This window comes from Aptenodytes patagonicus, chromosome 25, assembly GCF_965638725.1.
Source record: "Aptenodytes patagonicus chromosome 25, bAptPat1.pri.cur, whole genome shotgun sequence".
NCBI classification, from domain to species: Eukaryota; Metazoa; Chordata; class Aves; order Sphenisciformes; family Spheniscidae; genus Aptenodytes; species Aptenodytes patagonicus.
The window spans coordinates 4,370,719-4,389,425 of NC_134973.1; the positions used below are offsets into that span (position 1 = coordinate 4,370,719).

Here is an 18,707-nt window from a genome sequence, read left to right on the forward strand (position 1 = left end):
GGATGCGGACAGGGAAACAGGGATGAGGATGGGTTTGGGGTCAGGGATACAGGGATGGGGATGGGAGTGGAGTTGGGGATGGGGACAGGGAAACAGGGATGAGGATGGGTTTGGGGTCAGGGATACAGGGATGGGGATGGGAGTGGAGTTGGGGATGGGGACAGGGATACAGGGATGGGGATGGGGACAGGCATACAGGGATGGGGACACGGATGGGGTTGGGGAGGTGGATACGGATGGGGCTGGGGACAGGGATGGCGACAGGTGGGGATGGGGACAGGGACTAGGATAGGGGTGGGGCTGGAGACAGGGATGGGGATGGGGACAGGCAGAGGGAGATCGGGAGTCAGGGATGGGGATAGGGATGGATTTGGGGACAGGGATACAGGGATGGGATGGGTTTGGGGACAAGGAAACATGGATGGAGACAGGGATGGGGTTGGGACCACGGGTGGCGACAGGGATACAGGGATGGGGACATGGATGGGGACAAGGATACAGGGATGGGAATGGGGTTGGGAACAGGGAGATATGGGATTGGGGACAGGGATGGCGACAGGGAGACGGGGACGGGGACAGGGCTAGTGATGAGGATGGGGTTGGGGATGAGGACAGGGAGATGACAGGGAGACAATGATGGGGTGGGGATGGGGACAGGGAGACAGGGATGGGGTTGGGGACAGGGACGGAGCATCCCGGTCCCCACTGACCCCCTGCTCTCCCTACAGACCTACGGCAGCGGGATGCGCCCCCCCCCAAGCTCGCTGGCCGGCCCTGGCATGCCCGCCATGAACATGTAAGGCACCCGTCCCCCCCCACCGTGCCCCCTGCCCCGGAGCTGGGCAGGGGGAGCCAGGGGGGCCTCATGGGGGGGGGGGGGGGCAGGGACCGGCAGGACCCCCCCCCTCATCTCTCCCCGTTGCCTTCCAGGGGCCCCGGCGGCCGCGGGCCCTGGCCGAACCCCAACGCCAACTCTGTAAGTTGGGGGGTGGGTGGGAACACCTGGGGCAGCGGCTGGGGCCATGGGGGTGCTGGCTCCGTGCCCCCCATGCTGACCCCATGCCCCCCATGCTCACCCCCTCTCGTCCCCCCCCCCCCCCCAGATCGCCTACTCCTCCTCGTCCCCCGGGAACTATGTGGTGAGTATTGGGGTGCACGCGGGGCTGGGGGGGGGGATGTGCTGCAGCAAACTCACTGTGGCTCCCCCTAACCTGCCTCCCTCCTCTCCCCCCCCCCCCCCCCCCAGGGCCCCCCCGGGGGCGTTGGCCCCCCGGCACCCCCATCCTGCCCAGCCCCGGAGGTGAGTGTCTGCGGGGAGTGGGAAGGCACGAGGCACAGGGGTGGGGGACATTGGGGGGGGGGGGGGATTTGGGGTGCCATGCTCACCACCCCCCCCGGTGTGTGTCGTGTCGTCCCCCCGCCAGACTCCACCAACTCCAGTGAGAACATGTACACCATGATGAACCCCATCGGGCCCGCGGGGAACCGGCCGAACGTGAGTGACGGGGATGGGGGGGGGGACGGGACGGGGACGAGGGGGTCCCGCATTGCTCACCGTGCCCCCCCCGCCCCCCCCCCCCCGCTTCCCTTCCAGTTCCCGATGGGGCCCGGACCCGAGGGGCCCATGGGCGGCATGAGCACGATGGAGCCGCATCACATGAACGGATCCTTAGGTGGGTACCCCCACCCCAACCCCACACCGGCTGGGGGGGGGGGGGCGTGTGTGTGTGTGTCCCCCCACCCCAGCACCCCCGGGACGTGGCGGTGGTCCCCAGCCCTGCTGCGGCCGCATCCCGTGGTCCGTGAGCTCCATCTGCGGGTGGCCGGACTCCACGCAGGCCCCCGCTGCGGCTGGGGGGGGGGGGGGGGGGGGGGCAGCAGGGACAGCGGGATGGCGGCTGGGGGGGGACGACGGGGACGGACACACACAGATGGAGTGGGGGGGGTCAGTAACGCGCTGCTGTCGTCCTTGCAGGCTCTGGGGACATGGATGGGCTGCCAAAGGTGAGTGTGGGGACCCTCAAACCCCACGTGCTGGGATACCCCCCCCCCAATGGACTGGGACCCCATTTATTGGGACACCACCCCCACCGCCCCCCCCTGCCATGCACCAGGACACTGGGGCCCCCCATGCACTGGGACCCCCCTCCCACGTACTGGGCCTCCATTTATTGGGACCCCCCATGCACTGAGATCCCCCCCCCCCATGCACTAGGATTCCCCCCCCCCCCACATGCACTGGGACCCCCGTTCACTGGGAACCCCCATCTACTGGGACCCTGCACCATTTCCCACCCCCCACCCCCCCCCACTAACATTTTTCTCCCCCCCCCCCCAGAGCTCCCCCAGTAACCTGGGGGCCCTGAGCAACCCCCCGGCACCCCGCGGGACGACGCCGAGCTGAGCAGCAATTTCTTAAACCCCTTCCAAAGCGACAGCGTAAGGGACCCGGCGGGGACCCCCGGGGACCCCCGGGGGGGGGCAGGCGGCGAGGGCGGGGGGCCCGGGGGGGGGACGCAGCGGCCGGGGCCGGGACACACACACACACACACACCCCCCCCAACAAGGTCCCCACGGGGGTGTCCGTGTCCCCCCCCCCCATGGCAGCGGGGGGCTCGCCTTGGCCGAGCAGCCGGGAGGCGTGAGGTGGCCGGTGGGGGGGGGGCAGCGGTGTGTGGGCCCCCCCTGGGCCCCCCCCCCCACTAACCCTCCGGTGTCTCCGCTCTCTCTAGTACTCGCCCAGCATGACAATGAGCGTGTGAGCCCAGCGCCGAGGCCGCCGACAGCCAGCCGCACCAGAGAGAAAAATAATTAATAATAATTACCAACCCCTGCCCAGCGCCCCCCCCCCCAAAAAAAAAAACACTAAACAAACAAGAAAAGGTGGAAAAAAATAATAATAATTAGAAATAAGTCATGTGACTGACTTACTGCCCACCCGCCCCCCTCCCCGGGGCAGGGACCACCCCAGCACTGGGACACACACCCCCCCCCCCCCCCCCCGGGCACCGCAGACAACCCCCCCCCCCACCACCCGGGGTGGGGCCAGGCGCTGGGGTGGGGGTCTGGCATCGGGGGAGGGGGGGGGGGGGGGGGGGGCTGTTGTGGGGGTGTTTTGTCCCCCCTGGGGTGGTGCCAGCCCCCCCCCCCAAGCATGGGGAGGGGGATTTGGGGAAGGGGGGGGGGTGAGTGTCACGGCACTGTACCCCCCCCCCCATGGCATGCTGCCCGGCTGGGGCGCATGCACTTAATTGCAATTAGCTGCAATGCTAATGAGCAATGCCCCCCCCCCCCCCATCCCATCCCATGGAGGCGGGGGGGGGGGGGGGCATAGCCAACCCCCAGCCCTGGCAAAGCCCCGGGGGGGGGGGCAGCCGAACCGACAGCACAGCCCCCCCCCCCCAATGCAGGTGCAGCCCCCCACCCCCCAAGCCAGGGGCACCCCAGGCTGTGCGGGGGGGGGGTGGGGAAGCCATACCACCCCATGGAGCACCCCACCACCACCCACCCCCCCCCCAAGCGCTCTATAGGGCAGGCCCCAGTGCAGAGAGCAGCCCCCCCCCCTGCCCCCCGGCAGCGAGCCGGCCCCGGGGGGGGGGGGGTCCCCAGCCCCCAGCCCCATCTGCGTGCTCAGCCAGCACTGTGATTCCCGGCGCCCCCCCCGCCCCCGAGCACCAGACCAGGGCCCCCCGCACCTCCCCCCCCCAGGGACCACTTGTAAAACTTTAATATGAAGGAATTTTTTTTTTGGTGTGTTTTCTGATTTTTTTCCTCTTTTATAACAGAAAGGACCTCAACACCCCCCCCCCCCCCCCCCCCCCCCCTCCCCAAAACTGCCGCCGCGCACCCCAGCCCCCTCCCCTGTACAGCCCCGTGCCGGGGGGGGCGGGGGCCCCATTGGTGCCCCCCCGCCGGGGGGGGGGGGGGGGGCAGCCCCCGGCCCCCGTAGGGGGTAGCGCCCGCCATAGGCGTAGTGCATTCTGTGTAGGGACACATCCCCCCCCCCCCCCCCCATTTCTAGTCTCCAGAGCCTTTAGAGCCCCTGTTACTTATCAAAACAATAATGGGGGACCCCCCCCCGCAAAAAAAACAACAAAAAAAGAAAAAATACAAAAAATACCAAAAAAAATCAACAACAACAACCCCCCACCCCACCCCCCCTCCCCACATCAATAAATGTAATTTGATTTTTTTTCAGAAGGCGCCGGCATTCGGCTCTCGCTTCGCCCGGGGCTGGGGGGGGCCGGGGGGCGGGGGGGGGGACCCCAGGAACCAGGCGAGACGGGGCGGGGGGACATGATGTGCTCCGGGTTTATGGCGGGTACAAAGCTTCACAGTTTCGAGTTGGCATCGGAGCCGGGCAGCACCGAGCGCTTGGGGAGGGGGGGGGGGGAACAGGTCGTGGACTCCCCGCCCCGGACCCCAAATCCACCCCCCACCCCCCACCCCCCCTAAAAAGCTGATAGGAAATACAAAAAGGCACCCGCCGTTAGTCAGCTCCGTCGACGTGGAGGGGGGTCCCAGGGGGATTCCGGCCGGGGGGCGCCGGGGCAGGGGTGCCCGTTGAGCTGGGTGGCCGCCGGCGCCTTCTTGGGGGAGAGGGGGCAGGCGGCCCCCCCGGGGCAGGCGCGCGTCGGGCTGGGTGCCGGCCTCTGCATCTTGTGCTCCAGCAGCATGTGGTTCTGGGGGGCAGCCCCAGGCGGCCCTGGGCGGGGGGGAAAAAAGGGGGGGGGGGGGGCTCAGGGCTGGGCATGCCAGTACTGGGGAAGGGGGGGGACGTGATGGCACCGGGCACCCGCGTGCCGGGAGCCAGCAGTGTTGGGGACACGCGCGTTGGGCACCCGGGACCTGTTGGCGTTGGGCAACCTGGGCAGGGGGCACTGGGAGCCATTGGTGCTGGGCACCCCCTGGACGCTGGGACCCACGGGTGCTGGGACCCACGGGCATCGGGCACCGAAGACCTACTGGCACTGGGCACCCCCCCGGGCGCTGGGACCCACGAGCATTGGGCACTGGGACCCATCACGTTGGGCACCCCCCCCGGGCATCAGGTACTGGGAGCCACTGGCGCTGGGACCCATGGCATTGGGCACTGGGACCCACTGGCGCTGGGACCCACTGGCGCTGGGACCCATGGGCATTGGGCACTGGGACCCCCTGGCGCTGGGACGCATGGGCATTGGGCACTGGGACCCACTGGTGCTGGGACCCCCTGGCGCTGGGACCCATGGGCATTGGGCACTGGGACCCACTGGCGCTGGGACCCACTGGCGCTGGGACCCATGGGCATTGGGCACTGGGACCCACTGGCGCTGGGACCCACTGGCGCTGGGACCCATGGGCATTGGGCACTGGACCCACTGGCGCTGGGACCCACTGGCGCTGGGACCCATGGGCATTGGGCACTGGGACCCCCTGGCGCTGGGACGCATGGGCATTGGGCACTGGGACCCACCTGGTGCTGGGACCCCTGGCGCTGGGACCCATGGGCATTGGGCACTGGGACCCACTGGCGCTGGGACCCACTGGCGCTGGGACCCATGGGCATTGGGCACTGGGACCCCCTGGCGCTGGGACCCACTGGCGCTGGGACCCATGGGCATTGGGCACTGGGACCCACTGGTGCTGGGACCCCCTGGCGCTGGGACCCATGGGCATTGGGCACTGGGACCCACTGGCGCTGGGACCCACTGGCGCTGGGACCCATGGGCATTGGGCACTGGGACCCCCTGGCGCTGGGACCCATGGGCATTGGGCACTGGGATCCACTGGTGTTGCACCCCTGGGCGTTGGGCCCGCTCGCATTGGGCACCCCAGGCACTGGGAACCGGGGACTCATCTTGCACTGGGACCTGTTGGTGCTGGGCATCACCAGGACCCCACCAGCGGTGAACACCCCGGGCACTGGGACCGGCACCTTGGGCATCACGCACCAGGCACGCCATCGGCAATGGGCACTGGGACCCACCGGTGCTGGGCACAGGGACCCATGGGTGCTGGGCACTGGGACCCACTGGTGGCAGCAGCCACTGAGCACCAGCACCCGCCAGTGTTGGGCACCCCAGGCCTCGGACACCAGGACCTACTGGATTTGGACACCTCACCCACGGGTACGGGGCACCCACGGGCACTGGGACCCACGGGCATTGAGCACTGGGACCCACTGGTGTTGGCACCCCGAGTGTCAAGCACCGGGACACCTCCTACAAGCCTTGGGTGCCACCACGGGCACCAGGGTGGGTAGGACCTGGCACCCACGAGCGCACGGGGACCGCCGGGCTACCTCAGGATGTTCTCGATGCAGCTGCGCTGGCGGAAGAGGGCGTTGACGACGGGGGTGCCCTCGGGCACCAGCGGGGCCTTGCAGAGGAAGGCAACGATGGAGAGGACACTGTGGAAGCCTGGAACTCGGGGTCGGCCTCGGTGCAGAAGGTGACGCGCTGGCACAGCTCCGTGAGGATGGCCAGGTCCAGGATGATGGGGCTGGCCAGCAGCGAGTCCTGCGGGCACCAAGGGGCGGAAGGTGAGCCACCCGCCGGGGACATGCCACCCCCAGGGCCACCCGGCCACCCCACCCACCCTCGCATGTGTTGTGGATGACAATGGTGTTGGTGCCGCCCATCATGATCTCCGACGTGTACTCGTCCAGCGCGCGCTTGCTGTCCCCCACGTAGGGCACGTACTTGATCACCACCTGTGAAGCGACGTCCCGTCACCTCCCCCGTCACCCCCATCGTCATCGTGTGTCGCCCCCTGGCCCCCAACTCACGCAGTGGTCGGGCTTGTCCTGGGGGCCGTAGAGGACAGGGTTGGCCTGGACCGTGTCGTCCACCACGTTGCTCTTGGAGATCTCCTTGGAGCGAAACTGCTGCGGGGCCGAGAGGTTCTTCCCGTCGTTGTTCCCAGGTGGTTGTAGCTCACGATGGACTTGGTCTGGGCAGGGGGTGCAGGCAGGTCACCCCCCCGTCACCCCCCATCACGGGCAGGTCCCCCCCGGGCTGCCCCGTCCCCACGTACCTGAGTCCAGCGCCCACCAAGAAGTCCACCAGCACCGACTTGAGCTTGGTCTGACCTGACTTGAAGTCGTCGCCGCAGATGAAGACGTGGAGCTGGGTGGCCAGCTCCACCACCCCCGGCACGAAGGTGTTCTGGGGGGAGCCATTGATGTAGGCGCAGCCCTCCAGGATGCTGCCACGGCAAAGGAGTGGACGGGGACACCTCCAGGCCTCGCTGCGGGGACATGAGGCGGCTCAGCACTAGCAGAGCGGTGTCGTCACCCCCCCGGTCCCCTCCCCTGTCCCCTGACCTCGATGGCCCACAGCAAGTTGGCGGCGGTGTCATTGAGCCCCGGCACAACGTCGCAGAAGCGCTCCGTGTTGGCCGTCCAGAGGACGATGACTTTGTCCACCCCACTGGTCTCCTTGAAGTCCTGGATGTCCCTGCGGATCTGTTCCACCTGGGACACCACCGAGGGGACATCAGCGCGGCGGCATCCCCCCGTCACCTGTGTCCCCCCCATTGCCACCACCCCACCAGGACCTGCTCAGCCATAGACCCGCGGAGGACGTTGTCCGCCCGCTCCTCCTGGTTGGCGGCGATGAACTCGGGGATGTAGATGGAGGGTCGGGGCTTCATCTTCTCCAGGTGGGGCCAGAGCTGCTCCTGCAGCGGCCAGTCCAGCACCTCCGCCCGCCGCATGGCCTCCGCCAGGTTCAGCGAGGAGATGTCCCAGCCTGGGGGACCAGGGGTGATCAACCACTCAGGGTCCCCCACCCCATTGCGGGGGTCCTCCCCTGCCCCCCACCTACGTCGAAGACGATGTCATTGGGGTGCACCATGGGCAGCAGGTCACGGAAGGCACGTAGACGTCGCCGGCGGGGCCGTGCCCAGGCAGACGGTGGAGGCTTGGAGCAGGGAGCCGTAGTAGTTGGCTTTCTGGGATGGAGAACATGAGGATGAGCCACAGGCACGGGGGGGTTCCCCAGCACCCCCAAACCGAGGGGCCAGGGCTGCAGACCACCTCCGTGGGGGCAGAGAGGAGATCGGGGTGCAGGACCAGGTGCAGATGGGAACAGCTGAGTTCCGTGTCCCCATCCCTGCGGACGCCCGGGTCCTGGGACCTCGCTGGGTCCCGCCGGGGACACCCACCTTGCGCCCCGTCTTGGTCATCCAGGACAGCCCCAGCTTGTTGGCCAGCACAGCCGCCGTCACTGTCGTGCCGTTGTTGCCCCCCCAGCCCACCAGCATCACCCCTAGACGGGGGACCTGCCGCCCCCGTCCGGAAGGGTGAAGCGGGTCGAGCACGGCCGCACCTGTGGGACAGAGACGGGGGACACGTGGGGACGAGTAGAGCCACCGCCGAGCCCCCCCCCGCCAGCCCCTCTGCCCCACCCTGCCCGTACCTTGGTGACGCCGTTCTCCTTGCAGACGTGCACGGTGCTGTACGTGTACTTGGCCTCGATGAAGTCCTTGCTGTACGTGATGTCGGGGCTCTCCACAAGGAATGTCTCTGCCATTGTTCCCAGAGCTGGAATAGGAGGAAATGGGTGTCAGCCCTGCAGGCCTGGCACGCCGGCCCCCCCCACCCCCCACCCCCGGGCCCCCGGCCCTGCCGGGACGCGACTCCAGCACCACTCCCTGCCAGGCTGTGCCGCCGGTGGGGACCGTTGGCTCCCTGCCCTGCGGCCTCCCAGAGCGGCGGCGGCGGCGGCGGGGCTGCCACCCGCGGCCCCTTCCCACGCGCGTCCCGCACCGGACGCTGCCCTCGGGACAGGCGGGGAGGCAGGGGGGGGGTGATCACCCCCACCCCCCCAAACCGGGTCCCCCCCAGCCCCAGGATCTCACTGAGCCCCCAGCAAGCCGGGAGGGTGCAGGGTCCCCGTCCTGCTCGGGGCAGGCAGGAAGCTGTCCCTGCTGTCCCCTCCCCGGGGGTGGCAGGGGGCACAGGAGGGCGTGGGGAACTAGGGATGCTCTCAGGGGACATGGGGACAGGGCTGTCCCCACTCCTTGGGATGCAGGGGACATGGGGACCACGACTGTCCCCACTCCCTGGGGTGCCAGGGGGTGCAGGGGACATGGGGTGTCCAGCACCCTGGGGTGGCAGAGGGTGCAGGGGACATGGGGAAGGAGGTGTTCCTGCACCCTGGGGTGGCAGAGGGTGCAGGGGACATGGAGATGGGGCTGTCCCTGCACCCTGGGGTGCCAGAGGGTGCAGGGGACAAGGGGATCGGGGCTGTCCCTGCACCCTGGGGTGCCGGGGGACACGGGGACGAGGGCTGACCCTGCCGCCCCAGCGTGTCCGGGGCACGGGGGAACGCGGCCTGGGCCGCCCCCGCTCCCCGGGACCGAAGACCAAACCCCCTCCCGGGCCGCCCCCGCCCTCCCCGCGGGCACTCACCGGGCCGGGCCGGGCCGGGCGCGCTGGAGGCGGCGGAGCCGGTGGCGGTGGCGGTGCTGCCCCGCGGGGGATGATGCGATCGCGGCGGCTGCGGCCGCCCCGGCTCCCGCCGCTTAATCGGCTCCCAGGACCCGCCCCCCCCGCCGGCCCCGCCCCCCCAAACCGGCCCCCGCGCGCCCCCCCCCCCGCACGTGCCCCGCCGCCACCGGCACCGGCGCCCCCGGACACCCCCCCCCCCCTTTCCGGACCCCCCCGGTCCCGGCCCCGCGGCAGGTGCGGGGGCGGCCCCGGGCCCCGCCGGCGGCTCTTACCGGGGGGGGGGGGCGGCGGCAGCGGGAGGCGAAGGCGGAGGGGAGCGGCCGCTGACCCGGGAAGGGGAAGTGGCGCCGGGGCCGGGGCCCGGGCCGGGGCCGGGGGTCCCGCCGCCGCCTTCCGGCTATTGACTGCCCGGGCCGGCGGCTTCCCGCGCCGCCGGGGCCCTGTGCCTTCCCACGGGCACCGTCCCACCGTGCCGCTCCCACGGTGCTGCCAGCCCTGCCCCGGCACCGGTGTCCTGCAGCCCCCGGCACCGGCACCCCACTGCCCCCGGCACGGGCACCCCAGAGCCCCCGGTACCCTGCTTGCCGCAGGCACGGGCATCTCAGCACCGGCACCCTGCAGCCCCCGGCATGGGCACCCCAAAGGTCACGGCACCAGCACCCTTGCAGCCCCTCACGTGGGCACCCCAGAGCCCCTGGCACCGGCACCCCAGCATCCTGCAGCCCCCAGTATGGGCACCCAGAAAACCACGGCATCAGCATTCTGGCACCCTGCAGCCCCCGGCATGGGCACCCCGAAGGCCATGGCAGTGACACCCTGCAGCCCCCAGCATGGGCACCCCGAAGGCCATGGCAGTGACACCCTGCAGCCCCCAGCATGGGCACCCCGCATCCCCTGGCACAGCTCCCCCCACCCCCCAACCCCCCGGTCCCCCCGCCGCCCCTTGCCACGGCTGCCCCTCCAGCTTCCCCTGCCCCACAGCCCCCGTCCCGGGTAGCCGCCGGCGGCGATGCCGGGGGGCAGCCAGGCCCCTTGTGAGGCCGCACCCCACATGTCGGCCATGGGAGCGCTGGGGGTGCCCGGGGGCCGCTCCCGGCCGCCGCGGAGAAAGGGCAGCACACCAGCGAGGGACCGTGGCTGGCTCCCCGCTCCCCGGCCCCCGGGGGCCCGGCTGCCTTTCAATGGGCAGGCCCCGCTTCAAAGGAGCCCCCGGAGCAGGAGCAACGCCCGGGCGGGCCCCGGCCCCTTCCCCACCCTCGCTCCCCGCAGACGTGGCGAGGACAGCTCTGCTCCCTGCCGCAGCCACCCACCCGCCCGCCCGCCCGGGGCCCTGGCTCCATGGGGGGGGGACGCTGGCATCGTCACCCATCTTCCCGGCATGGAGCGGGACGGGACCCACCGGGGCCAACCCCGGGGGCACCTGCCGCCGGCCGGGAACGGGGCGGCCGCGGGGAGAGGCGGCGGCGGCGGCAGGCATGGCGGTGCCGGGGGGCCGCGTCCGGCCCCCTTGGCCATGGAGGAACAATGATCCCTTGGTGCCGGGCTGGAGGACAAAACGAGCCCCGCGCTGGAATGCCAGTGCCTCAGCAAATTATTGAAACAAAAATAACATTTCTTTGTACAATAATCCTGGGGCGGGGAGGGTCCGGGCAGCGCTGCCAGGGGCCCAGAACTGGTATTTTTCCACTGCTTTCCTTTTTTTTTTTTTTCCTTTGCCCCCCTCCCATAACTCCCACCATTGTTCCTTCCCCCATTCCCTTCCCACTCCTCCCACGCTCGGCACCGCATGAGCGGGGCTCCCTTGTTCCTGCTTGCCCAACGCGTTCATGGGCCGGGAGCCCGGGCCGGCCGCCCAGCGCCTTCGCTCCCCAGCTGCCGGGGGCTGGCGGAGGGCCAGGCGAGCCACGGAGCCATAGCGACCGGCCCGCTCCCCCAGCAATGGTGCCCACCCTCCCCGTTCCAGCAGATCCCCCATCCCCAGGGACGGGCACCCAGGGCACGAAGCTCCCCCCCCCCCCCCCCCCCCCCCCCCGGGAGCCCCCCGTTGTGGGAGCTGGGGCAGCACAAACTCCCCGGTGGTTCATTATAAACAGGTTCAGGGCCTGATTCTGCGCGAGCCGGCGCTGCTGGCAGAGATGCTCCCTGCGCTGGGAAGGGCTCGGCCGCGGGGGGATGCAGGCAGGAGCCCCCCTCGCCTCCCCCAGCAGGTCAAGGCCAACCCAAGCAGCCCCAGATTTATGTCCTACAGACGCAAACAGCCCTGGCGCTCCCTGGCCACGTTTTCCTCCGTTCACGTTTGGGTTTTTTCCCCTCGTGTAAAACAATCCCCAAGCTCTGACCCTTCGTTATCTTTGCCTGCGCCGGCTGCTCGCAGCTCCTCGTCCTCTCCTCCCTCTCCCCAAGCCCTCACCCTCCGGGTGCTGCGTGCCCAAGGACGGACCCACGCATGGAAAGGGCGATTCGGGGTGGTCGTGCTCGGCGGTGGAGGTGCAGCAGCTGCTCTGCAAGAGGGACCAGCACCATCGGACCGTGTCAAGGACAAATTATTCTAATGAGCTTCCTCCTGTAAACGAGCCGCGAGCAAAAGGTGCACGGGGAAAAAACCCACAGTGCTTTTGCCATGTTTTAAGCATCACTCAAAGCTGACCGGGGCAGCCAGGACACTGCGGGGTCATCTCTGCCTTCCCACGTGTGTGTGTGACCCTAATTTAAGGGCAGCTTGTGCCTGACATTGTCCAAGTGACACTTTTCCCAGGCGTGACCTGAATTATCAGAGCCCAGGGCTCCTCGTGAACCTGCACAGTGGGCTCAGCTTCGGCGCGCAGGAGGGACGCACGGACGCAGCCTAAAATAGATGCCGCTCCTCGTCCCCCCACGCCGCGGTCCCCAGGGAGGGCTGGCAGCCGGGCTCCCAGCTGGGTGCAGATAAGGAGACAGCGGCAGGAGCCGGGCTGGCTCTGGCACAGCAGACGCAGCCAGTAAATTTCCACTGGGGCAGCTCCGAGTTAACGAGCTCAGTGCGTGACCCCAGCCAGAGCAGGAGCTGCCAGCGGTCGAGAGGAATTCCCCAGGAAAGCTGGGACGGGAGGGGACAGGGACCCTTCCTGCCTGAGCGTCCCCACGCAGGTCCCAGGGGACAGGACCCAGCCTTTAACCAGATGAACACCCCAGAGCAGCCCCCAGGGGTGAAGCTCACATGAGTGAGGAATAAAAGATGGTAAAAGGGGGGGCCGGGGTGTGGAGCTTGGCTCAGAGGTGACATTTGCAACTATAAACCTGATGATTTGGGGATCTGCGAGAGCGTCAGCTCGCCCAACGCGTCTCGGCTCTCGCTCCGTAGCCAAGTGTCCCATGCGAGCAAACCCGTGCCGGCCGTGGGAGCATCGCCGCCCCGCGCAGGTGCTCGTGCTGTTGTGTCAACTCCAAGGTCAAGGCTGGCGAGACAGGACGGAGCAGAGCCCTCGCTGTTCCCCCCCACCTTTAAAAAAAAAAAAGCCAAGGCAGTTGCAAGACGTTTCATTGCTGGATTATTTTCTCTTTCTCCATTATTTTGCTATTTTGGAGGTAGAATCCAGAATCCTGCACTAAAACAAAGCGGGCTGTAGATGAACACGGGCTCGTTACGTACACGGGTGGATCAAGCAAGACCTACTGCCGGCACTTTTGGCCTCGAGACCAGTGAACTTGCGACCGTCAGCCCTATTAGAGGAGGGGATCCCAAAGCAGGGCAGCACAGCAACCGCTGAAGGAAAACAGAAGCTATTCAGAGCATATTACGGTACTGAGCAGTTACTGGAGTGTTTTTCATTTTGCCTGCTCCAGCCGCAGTGAGCAGACGACCCAGGGATGCTGCAGAAGCCAGGACCGGAGCAAGCAGCCACGGTGACAGCAGAAAAAAAAAAAAAAGGGACAAAGCCTCGGTACAACCGAGATGCCGTTTGTATCCTGAGCTTTAGCCGGATGATTCAGACCCGCGGGTGGAGGTGGGAGCTCCAGCAGCGTGGACGAGGCAGCGCAGTGGCAGCGTCTATGCCAGGCTCATCCCCACCTCGCTGCTCTGGCAGCATTGACGTCCCTGCTCCAGCTCCCTACGGACGTGACTCACCCCCCACGCGAGCGAGCTCAGACGTCAAACCCAGCTCAGCTCACTGGGAGGGAAAACGCAGCAGCCCCTTCCGCAGACGCAGAGCGGCCGAGGGGAGGCACCTGAACCAGGTCCGGACCCTCCCCAGGAGCTCCAGACCAGGGCTATGTGCTGTCAGAAAGAGCCGCCATAACCTAGGAAGCTCCAGCACCGTCGATCCCGAGGGAAAAAGCAGCAAGGCCCTCGCCTGCCGACACCACCTCTCTGCCCAGCTCCGAGCCCTCCCGCCACTCCTGCCGAGCCCCGTCTGCCCAGGGCCCTGCGCCCTTCCAGGCTGTCGTGCTCCGTGCTCGTAGGACCCCTCTGAACCTCCACGCTGACACCAGCGATGGGTGCCTCTTCCAAAGCAGCTTCCCCCCCCCAAAAAAAATGGACACTAATGCATTGGAGGGGGAAGAGCCCCAGCTCCTGCCACTGCAGAGAGATGCGAATCCCACCGGAGCACCAGGAAAAGCTTCCCCAAAGAGCAAGGCTGCTCCGCGGCAGCATTTCTGGGCGAGAGCTCTCCCCGCGCGCAGCAAGCGGCTCGCAAATGGATGGCCCACACCGAGCACCTTTTCCTTCCCGCATTTCTTACCTACCGCTCCGATACTTTAACTCACTCAACTGACTCGGCTCCTTTAAGTTTCCTGCTTTCAAACTCCACGCCAGCCACTTATCACCTTTCCCTTTTGAGTTTTCTTGCAGTAAGAAGCACTGAAAAGAAATACACAACCTTATTGTTCGCTTGTTTTCCAATACAGTGAATTTATTATATGTTGCAAAATCAGCATTCAGCTTTTTAGTGTACAAAAAAGACACTAGCTCTTAAGAAAAGATTAGGAAAGCTGAAGACTATGCTGCCTTTAAATTGTAACATTTTGGCAAAGTGAAAAGCTCTTTTGTAAACTCCAACTCCATGGCTCAATATAGTTTTATCCACAGTACAATATTACAAAGTAAAACACAGTATCAATAAGTTAAGATCATACTTAATCACCTAGAACTGGTTTCTATTAACCCAAAAAGCACAAAATTTGCCTAGCTTCATAATCTCTAAAGAAAGAAAAAGAAAAAAAAGGCATATTCGACTACAATTCTTTAACACAGTCCGAAAGAAAAGTGAAGCAGAAAGTTGTTGAATGCTAATTGGGTCTCACAGTTTGGATATTCATTAAATATTTTCAGTTTTTATATTCAAATTTTAGAAGTTCCAGAATATACATGTAAATGTACACAATACATCTTTGTATACAACTCTGTTTGCAAAAATATCTTATAGCAGATGTATAAAGACTGAGATCCATCTCTATCCCCCTCCCCCCCAAAGCAACAAAAAAAACCCCCATTCAAAATATTAAGGATCAGAAGGAGAAGTGTTTCCACGGAAGAATTTACTCATCCTGGGTTTGTAGCTGCTGCCTCTTCCGCCATCCGAGTTCCGGGCTCCTCACGCACTGCAGTCGGAGATGAAGTCCCACCAAGCCCCGTGGCTCGGCGCGCTGCTGCGGGGGGGGGGACGACGACGCTGGGAAATTCAGCCTTGCCCCCGAGAACACCAAAACTTGTGTAACCGCTGGCTGGCGATGCCGCTCGCAGGTCTGGCACCGAGCGGGTTTTGCAGTGACAAATCTCACAGCGGGTCCGAGAAAGCGCGGCATCATCCCGGCTCCTCCACGCGGCCTAATGCCCCCTCCCGGATCCCCTGCGGCTCCGGTGAAATCCGCCTCGGTGCACAAATTCACAGCTGCGGGAGGTTTGTTGGAATCTTAGCCTAAGCGAGGCTTGAGCTCGGACACTGCCACCAGCCACCACTTACTGCTTAAGAAACTCCTGCACCGACCAGGTGCAAGATCCCACGGAGCGGGAAGACAAAGTTTTCAGGACAAAAGCTCCTTGCCTTTAACTCCCGTGTATTTTCCAGCTTTCCCTGACGAGCAGAAGCACCGGAGGCAGGCAACGTTACACAAATGGGTACGCCCACAAGAGAAATGGCTCCCTAACCTCCAGCCGTCTTTATTCGGAGAGGAAGAGATGGGACCGAAGCGTTCCCCACGCTCCGAGATGCTCGTCGGGACTTCCCTAGCTGGGCTCTCTGGGGTGCTCGCCCTGCAGACCACCGCGCTCCTCGGACATCGCATCTCTTCCCTCCCCCCCCCCCCACCTCTCCTTCACCGCTCCGTTTCTCAACGGGTTTGTTTTTGCAGACCGGCAGAAAAACGTGGCTGTCCAGTGGCAGTCCGCGGACCACGGCCGGAGGGTCGCCGGGCCAGCAACGCGCAGCGCAGCCGCGTCTCTTCGGCTGTAGGCTTTCGTTTGAAGAACGGGATGGCAAAGTCCCGGGGAGCGCTGGACGCAACGCGGCAGGGAAAGAAACTCAGAATGTTGCAAATGACAAAGCAAAGCGGTGGCCCTGGCCGGATGACGCAGCAAAACCAATCTAGCCAGAATGGAATTATTATTAATTTTCTTTTTTTTTTTTTTTTAAAATACAGCAGATGGACCCACTTTTTTTTGGGGGGGGGGGGGCAGAAAAAAATAAAATACTCCTTGTGTAAGAACTGTTTCCCTCCTTAACTCTGCCATTCTGCTCCTTCAAAGGGTGAAAGACTCTTCAGTGCAACCTCCAAGGGAAGGAGACGCCGCAGGAAAGTAATCCTTTACTTTGAGATAAACGGAAGCGGGAAGAAGTCAAATCACACAGGCTGGCAGGATTAAAAGGGGAGAGGGGAGAGAAAGAAATAGCAGAGTTAAAGGACACCTTTGTGCTTTTTGGCGTGTTTCTCACACCCTGGCCATACTCTAAAAATGTTCCCTTCAAGTCCAAAAAAAAAAAAAACAAACCCCCAAACAAAAACCCCAGAAGAAAGACTGCACGGAGAAGCTGGCTAGATAAAGCACAACGGTGGAAGTGACCCGCATGGGAAAACACTACCTTACTTCTCTCACGCTCGGGCGCCTGTTCTGAGAATGATTTTCTGCTGCTGCTTCTTTGGAAAGACACAAAAAACAGAAGAAGAAGAAGAAGAAGAAGAAGAAGAAAGCATCGCATCCCCCGCCCCCACCCCCCCTCTTATGGGTCAGTACAGGTAATAAAATAACTCCTCTGGGTAACTATCCGATAAGCTTTAGTAATACTGCTGTTATAAGACAGGAAAGGTTCTGAAACACTTGGCCTAAAAGGAAAAGGGAGGCACAGTTTTAGAAAAAGATGCTTTTTTTTTTTTTTTATACAAAAATAGACCATAGTCTCATTAGCAATTAATAAAATTGGCTGCCTTGGTATAAAATTATAAAAGTCAAAGACAGACAGGTCTCAATCTTCCCAGCATTGGTACGTGAAGGTTAATGCAGGCAGACTGGACCCCGCATGCTGGAGAGGCCACTGCAAAACGTTTACACCCGCTGCTTCCAAACGCACAAGCGGATAAAAAAAATGGTTTTGTGGGTTTTTTTTTTGTTTTGATGGGTTTTTTTGTGTTTTTTTTTGTTTTGTTGTTTTTTTGTTTTGGTTTGGTGTTTTTTTTTTTTTTACATGAAGGATCCACTTCTGCACTGCACAAGGCACTCAGTGCAGATCCCCGGGCTGATCCCCTCCTACTGACACAACCACCTCAAGAGAGCACACACCGGAGATGACAAAAGCAGGAACAAACAACGAGAGCTCTGGGTACTTGGTGTATTTAACGCGGTGCCATGTAGAGCAGACAGCTTGCATATGAACAGTCGCAGGTGCCAGAGAAGGAGGTAACCTAGCAGCATTCCAGTTCCTCACCATTTGAAGGACAATTTGTAACCCAGTGGACCTGGGCCAGGGGTAATTACACTTCATGCCAAACTTTAATCCATGAAAACTACTGATTCTTAACCTTTGGGAGCTTCGTTCACTTTAGGCAAGTTTTCCCTTAAGTGTCAAACGCTGGCTTCAAATAAGCAGATTTTTTCATTTGTTACATTCCGACATTCAGAGAGGCTAAAACTCGAGAGGACCGTGCCGGGCGCTGGGCTTGCGACCCGGCTCAGACGCGGACATGACAGATTCAGCATCGTAAGGAATCCCCAAGTTCTTCAACCACGAGGAATTAATGCTCGTCTCTGAAAGGAATCTAGTTGTATAAAAGGGAACGTAACGTCCAGGTGACTTTTTTTGCCCTACCCAGTCCAGATTAGCGCCAGCTAAAACTGCTGTTGGTCATACTCTGCTATCAGTTTTTTAATATGAGCCAGTTTGTTGTGGAGGTATTCGCAGCGGTTCTTCTCTTGGCTGTAATTGGGGTTAGTCTGTAAAGAAAAACGAAAATGCAGTGACGGAAGGCAATTCTTCAGAACTCGGTGACACCTACGCTGAACCCAGACGAGGTTCTCTCGGACCTCAAGAGCATAAACATACGACCAAGGAATGAAGCTTTTCTAGCTGGAGGAGTAGATACCCATTTAAAATGGACCTACGCTGTTCAAACAAGGCAAAGAACAAAATCCCTTTTCGTCGATACCCAGCTCCAGGAGCCTCATCACAGGGAAACGAGTTCACCTTGAGCGAGGCCCAGCCTAACTCAGAGCAGCTGGGCCACACACCTTAGCTTCCAGCAAGCACCGCCTGCCCTTTGCCCCATGTTAGCACTGAATTGTGCAAGTCTGGGAGCTTTAAAACAAAGATGAACTTGCAACACACAGGGAATCTCTTCAAAAAGCTCCTAAATCCCTCAGGGAGAGCAGAGCTCAGGGCCATATTCATAGATTTAAAAAAAAACCCCCAAAACACTACCAAACCCCACCCCTGGTGTATGGATGCCCCAGCCAGCCTTGGCATTTCTACCTCATCCAGCTAAATCGTAAATCCCCCAGTCAACAACTGTCGCTTTACGTACACATACAGAGATGTAAAGTATTCTCCGTGCCCCACACGCCAAAAAGCCATGCTGAGCCCCGCGGGGGACTATGTACCCAAGTGATTCATACTAGAGGCTGCGCTCAAGTCGTACCCCATACACCAGCAGACCCCAAGACCTGGAGGATCCTGTTATCACTCAGCCTGTGCATCTGGAATACAAACTGTTCTTTCACTTGACGGGATAAAGGCACTAATTTAAACACGTTTCGTTCTTGTGCTAGCATGCCACTAACACAGCTGAATGCTCCCCAGGATCC

At 63.0% G+C, this 18,707-nt stretch overlaps 3 protein-coding genes across 3 annotated transcripts in view; 1 reads left to right on the forward strand and 2 right to left on the reverse strand.

Annotated features, from left to right (window-relative positions):
• SSBP4 (single stranded DNA binding protein 4) overlaps positions 1-2,913 on the forward strand; it is a gene marked incomplete in the record, with an annotated part of 4,654 nt that extends 1,741 nt beyond the window's left edge. The window contains 9 exon segments of the mRNA XM_076359689.1: positions 931-976; positions 1,104-1,143; positions 1,247-1,300; positions 1,425-1,495; positions 1,595-1,673; positions 1,976-2,004; positions 2,339-2,366; positions 2,369-2,439; positions 2,733-2,913. Of these exon segments, the coding sequence (XP_076215804.1) occupies positions 931-976; positions 1,104-1,143; positions 1,247-1,300; positions 1,425-1,495; positions 1,595-1,673; positions 1,976-2,004; positions 2,339-2,366; positions 2,369-2,439; positions 2,733-2,762 (448 nt within the window).
• A 1,576-nt stretch (positions 2,914-4,489) lies between these two features.
• On the reverse strand, positions 4,490-9,480 carry ISYNA1 (inositol-3-phosphate synthase 1). Its single transcript, XM_076359431.1, is given in 17 exon segments — positions 4,490-4,525; positions 4,527-4,705; positions 6,255-6,401; positions 6,404-6,499; positions 6,580-6,694; positions 6,770-6,906; positions 6,909-6,933; positions 7,014-7,203; positions 7,205-7,230; positions 7,307-7,456; positions 7,540-7,733; positions 7,805-7,851; positions 7,853-7,935; positions 8,149-8,280; positions 8,283-8,312; positions 8,403-8,527; positions 9,398-9,480. Coding segments are annotated over 16 exon segments (1,701 nt in total). The 5' UTR covers positions 8,517-8,527; positions 9,398-9,480.
• A 7,744-nt stretch (positions 9,481-17,224) lies between these two features.
• The window catches only part of ELL (elongation factor for RNA polymerase II), a 53,300-nt gene continuing 51,817 nt past the window's right edge, over positions 17,225-18,707 (reverse strand). Inside the window, exon 12 of the mRNA XM_076359382.1 lies at positions 17,225-17,840. Within this exon, the coding sequence (XP_076215497.1) occupies positions 17,736-17,840 (105 nt within the window). The 3' untranslated portion in view covers positions 17,225-17,735. The remainder of the gene's footprint in view (positions 17,841-18,707) is intronic.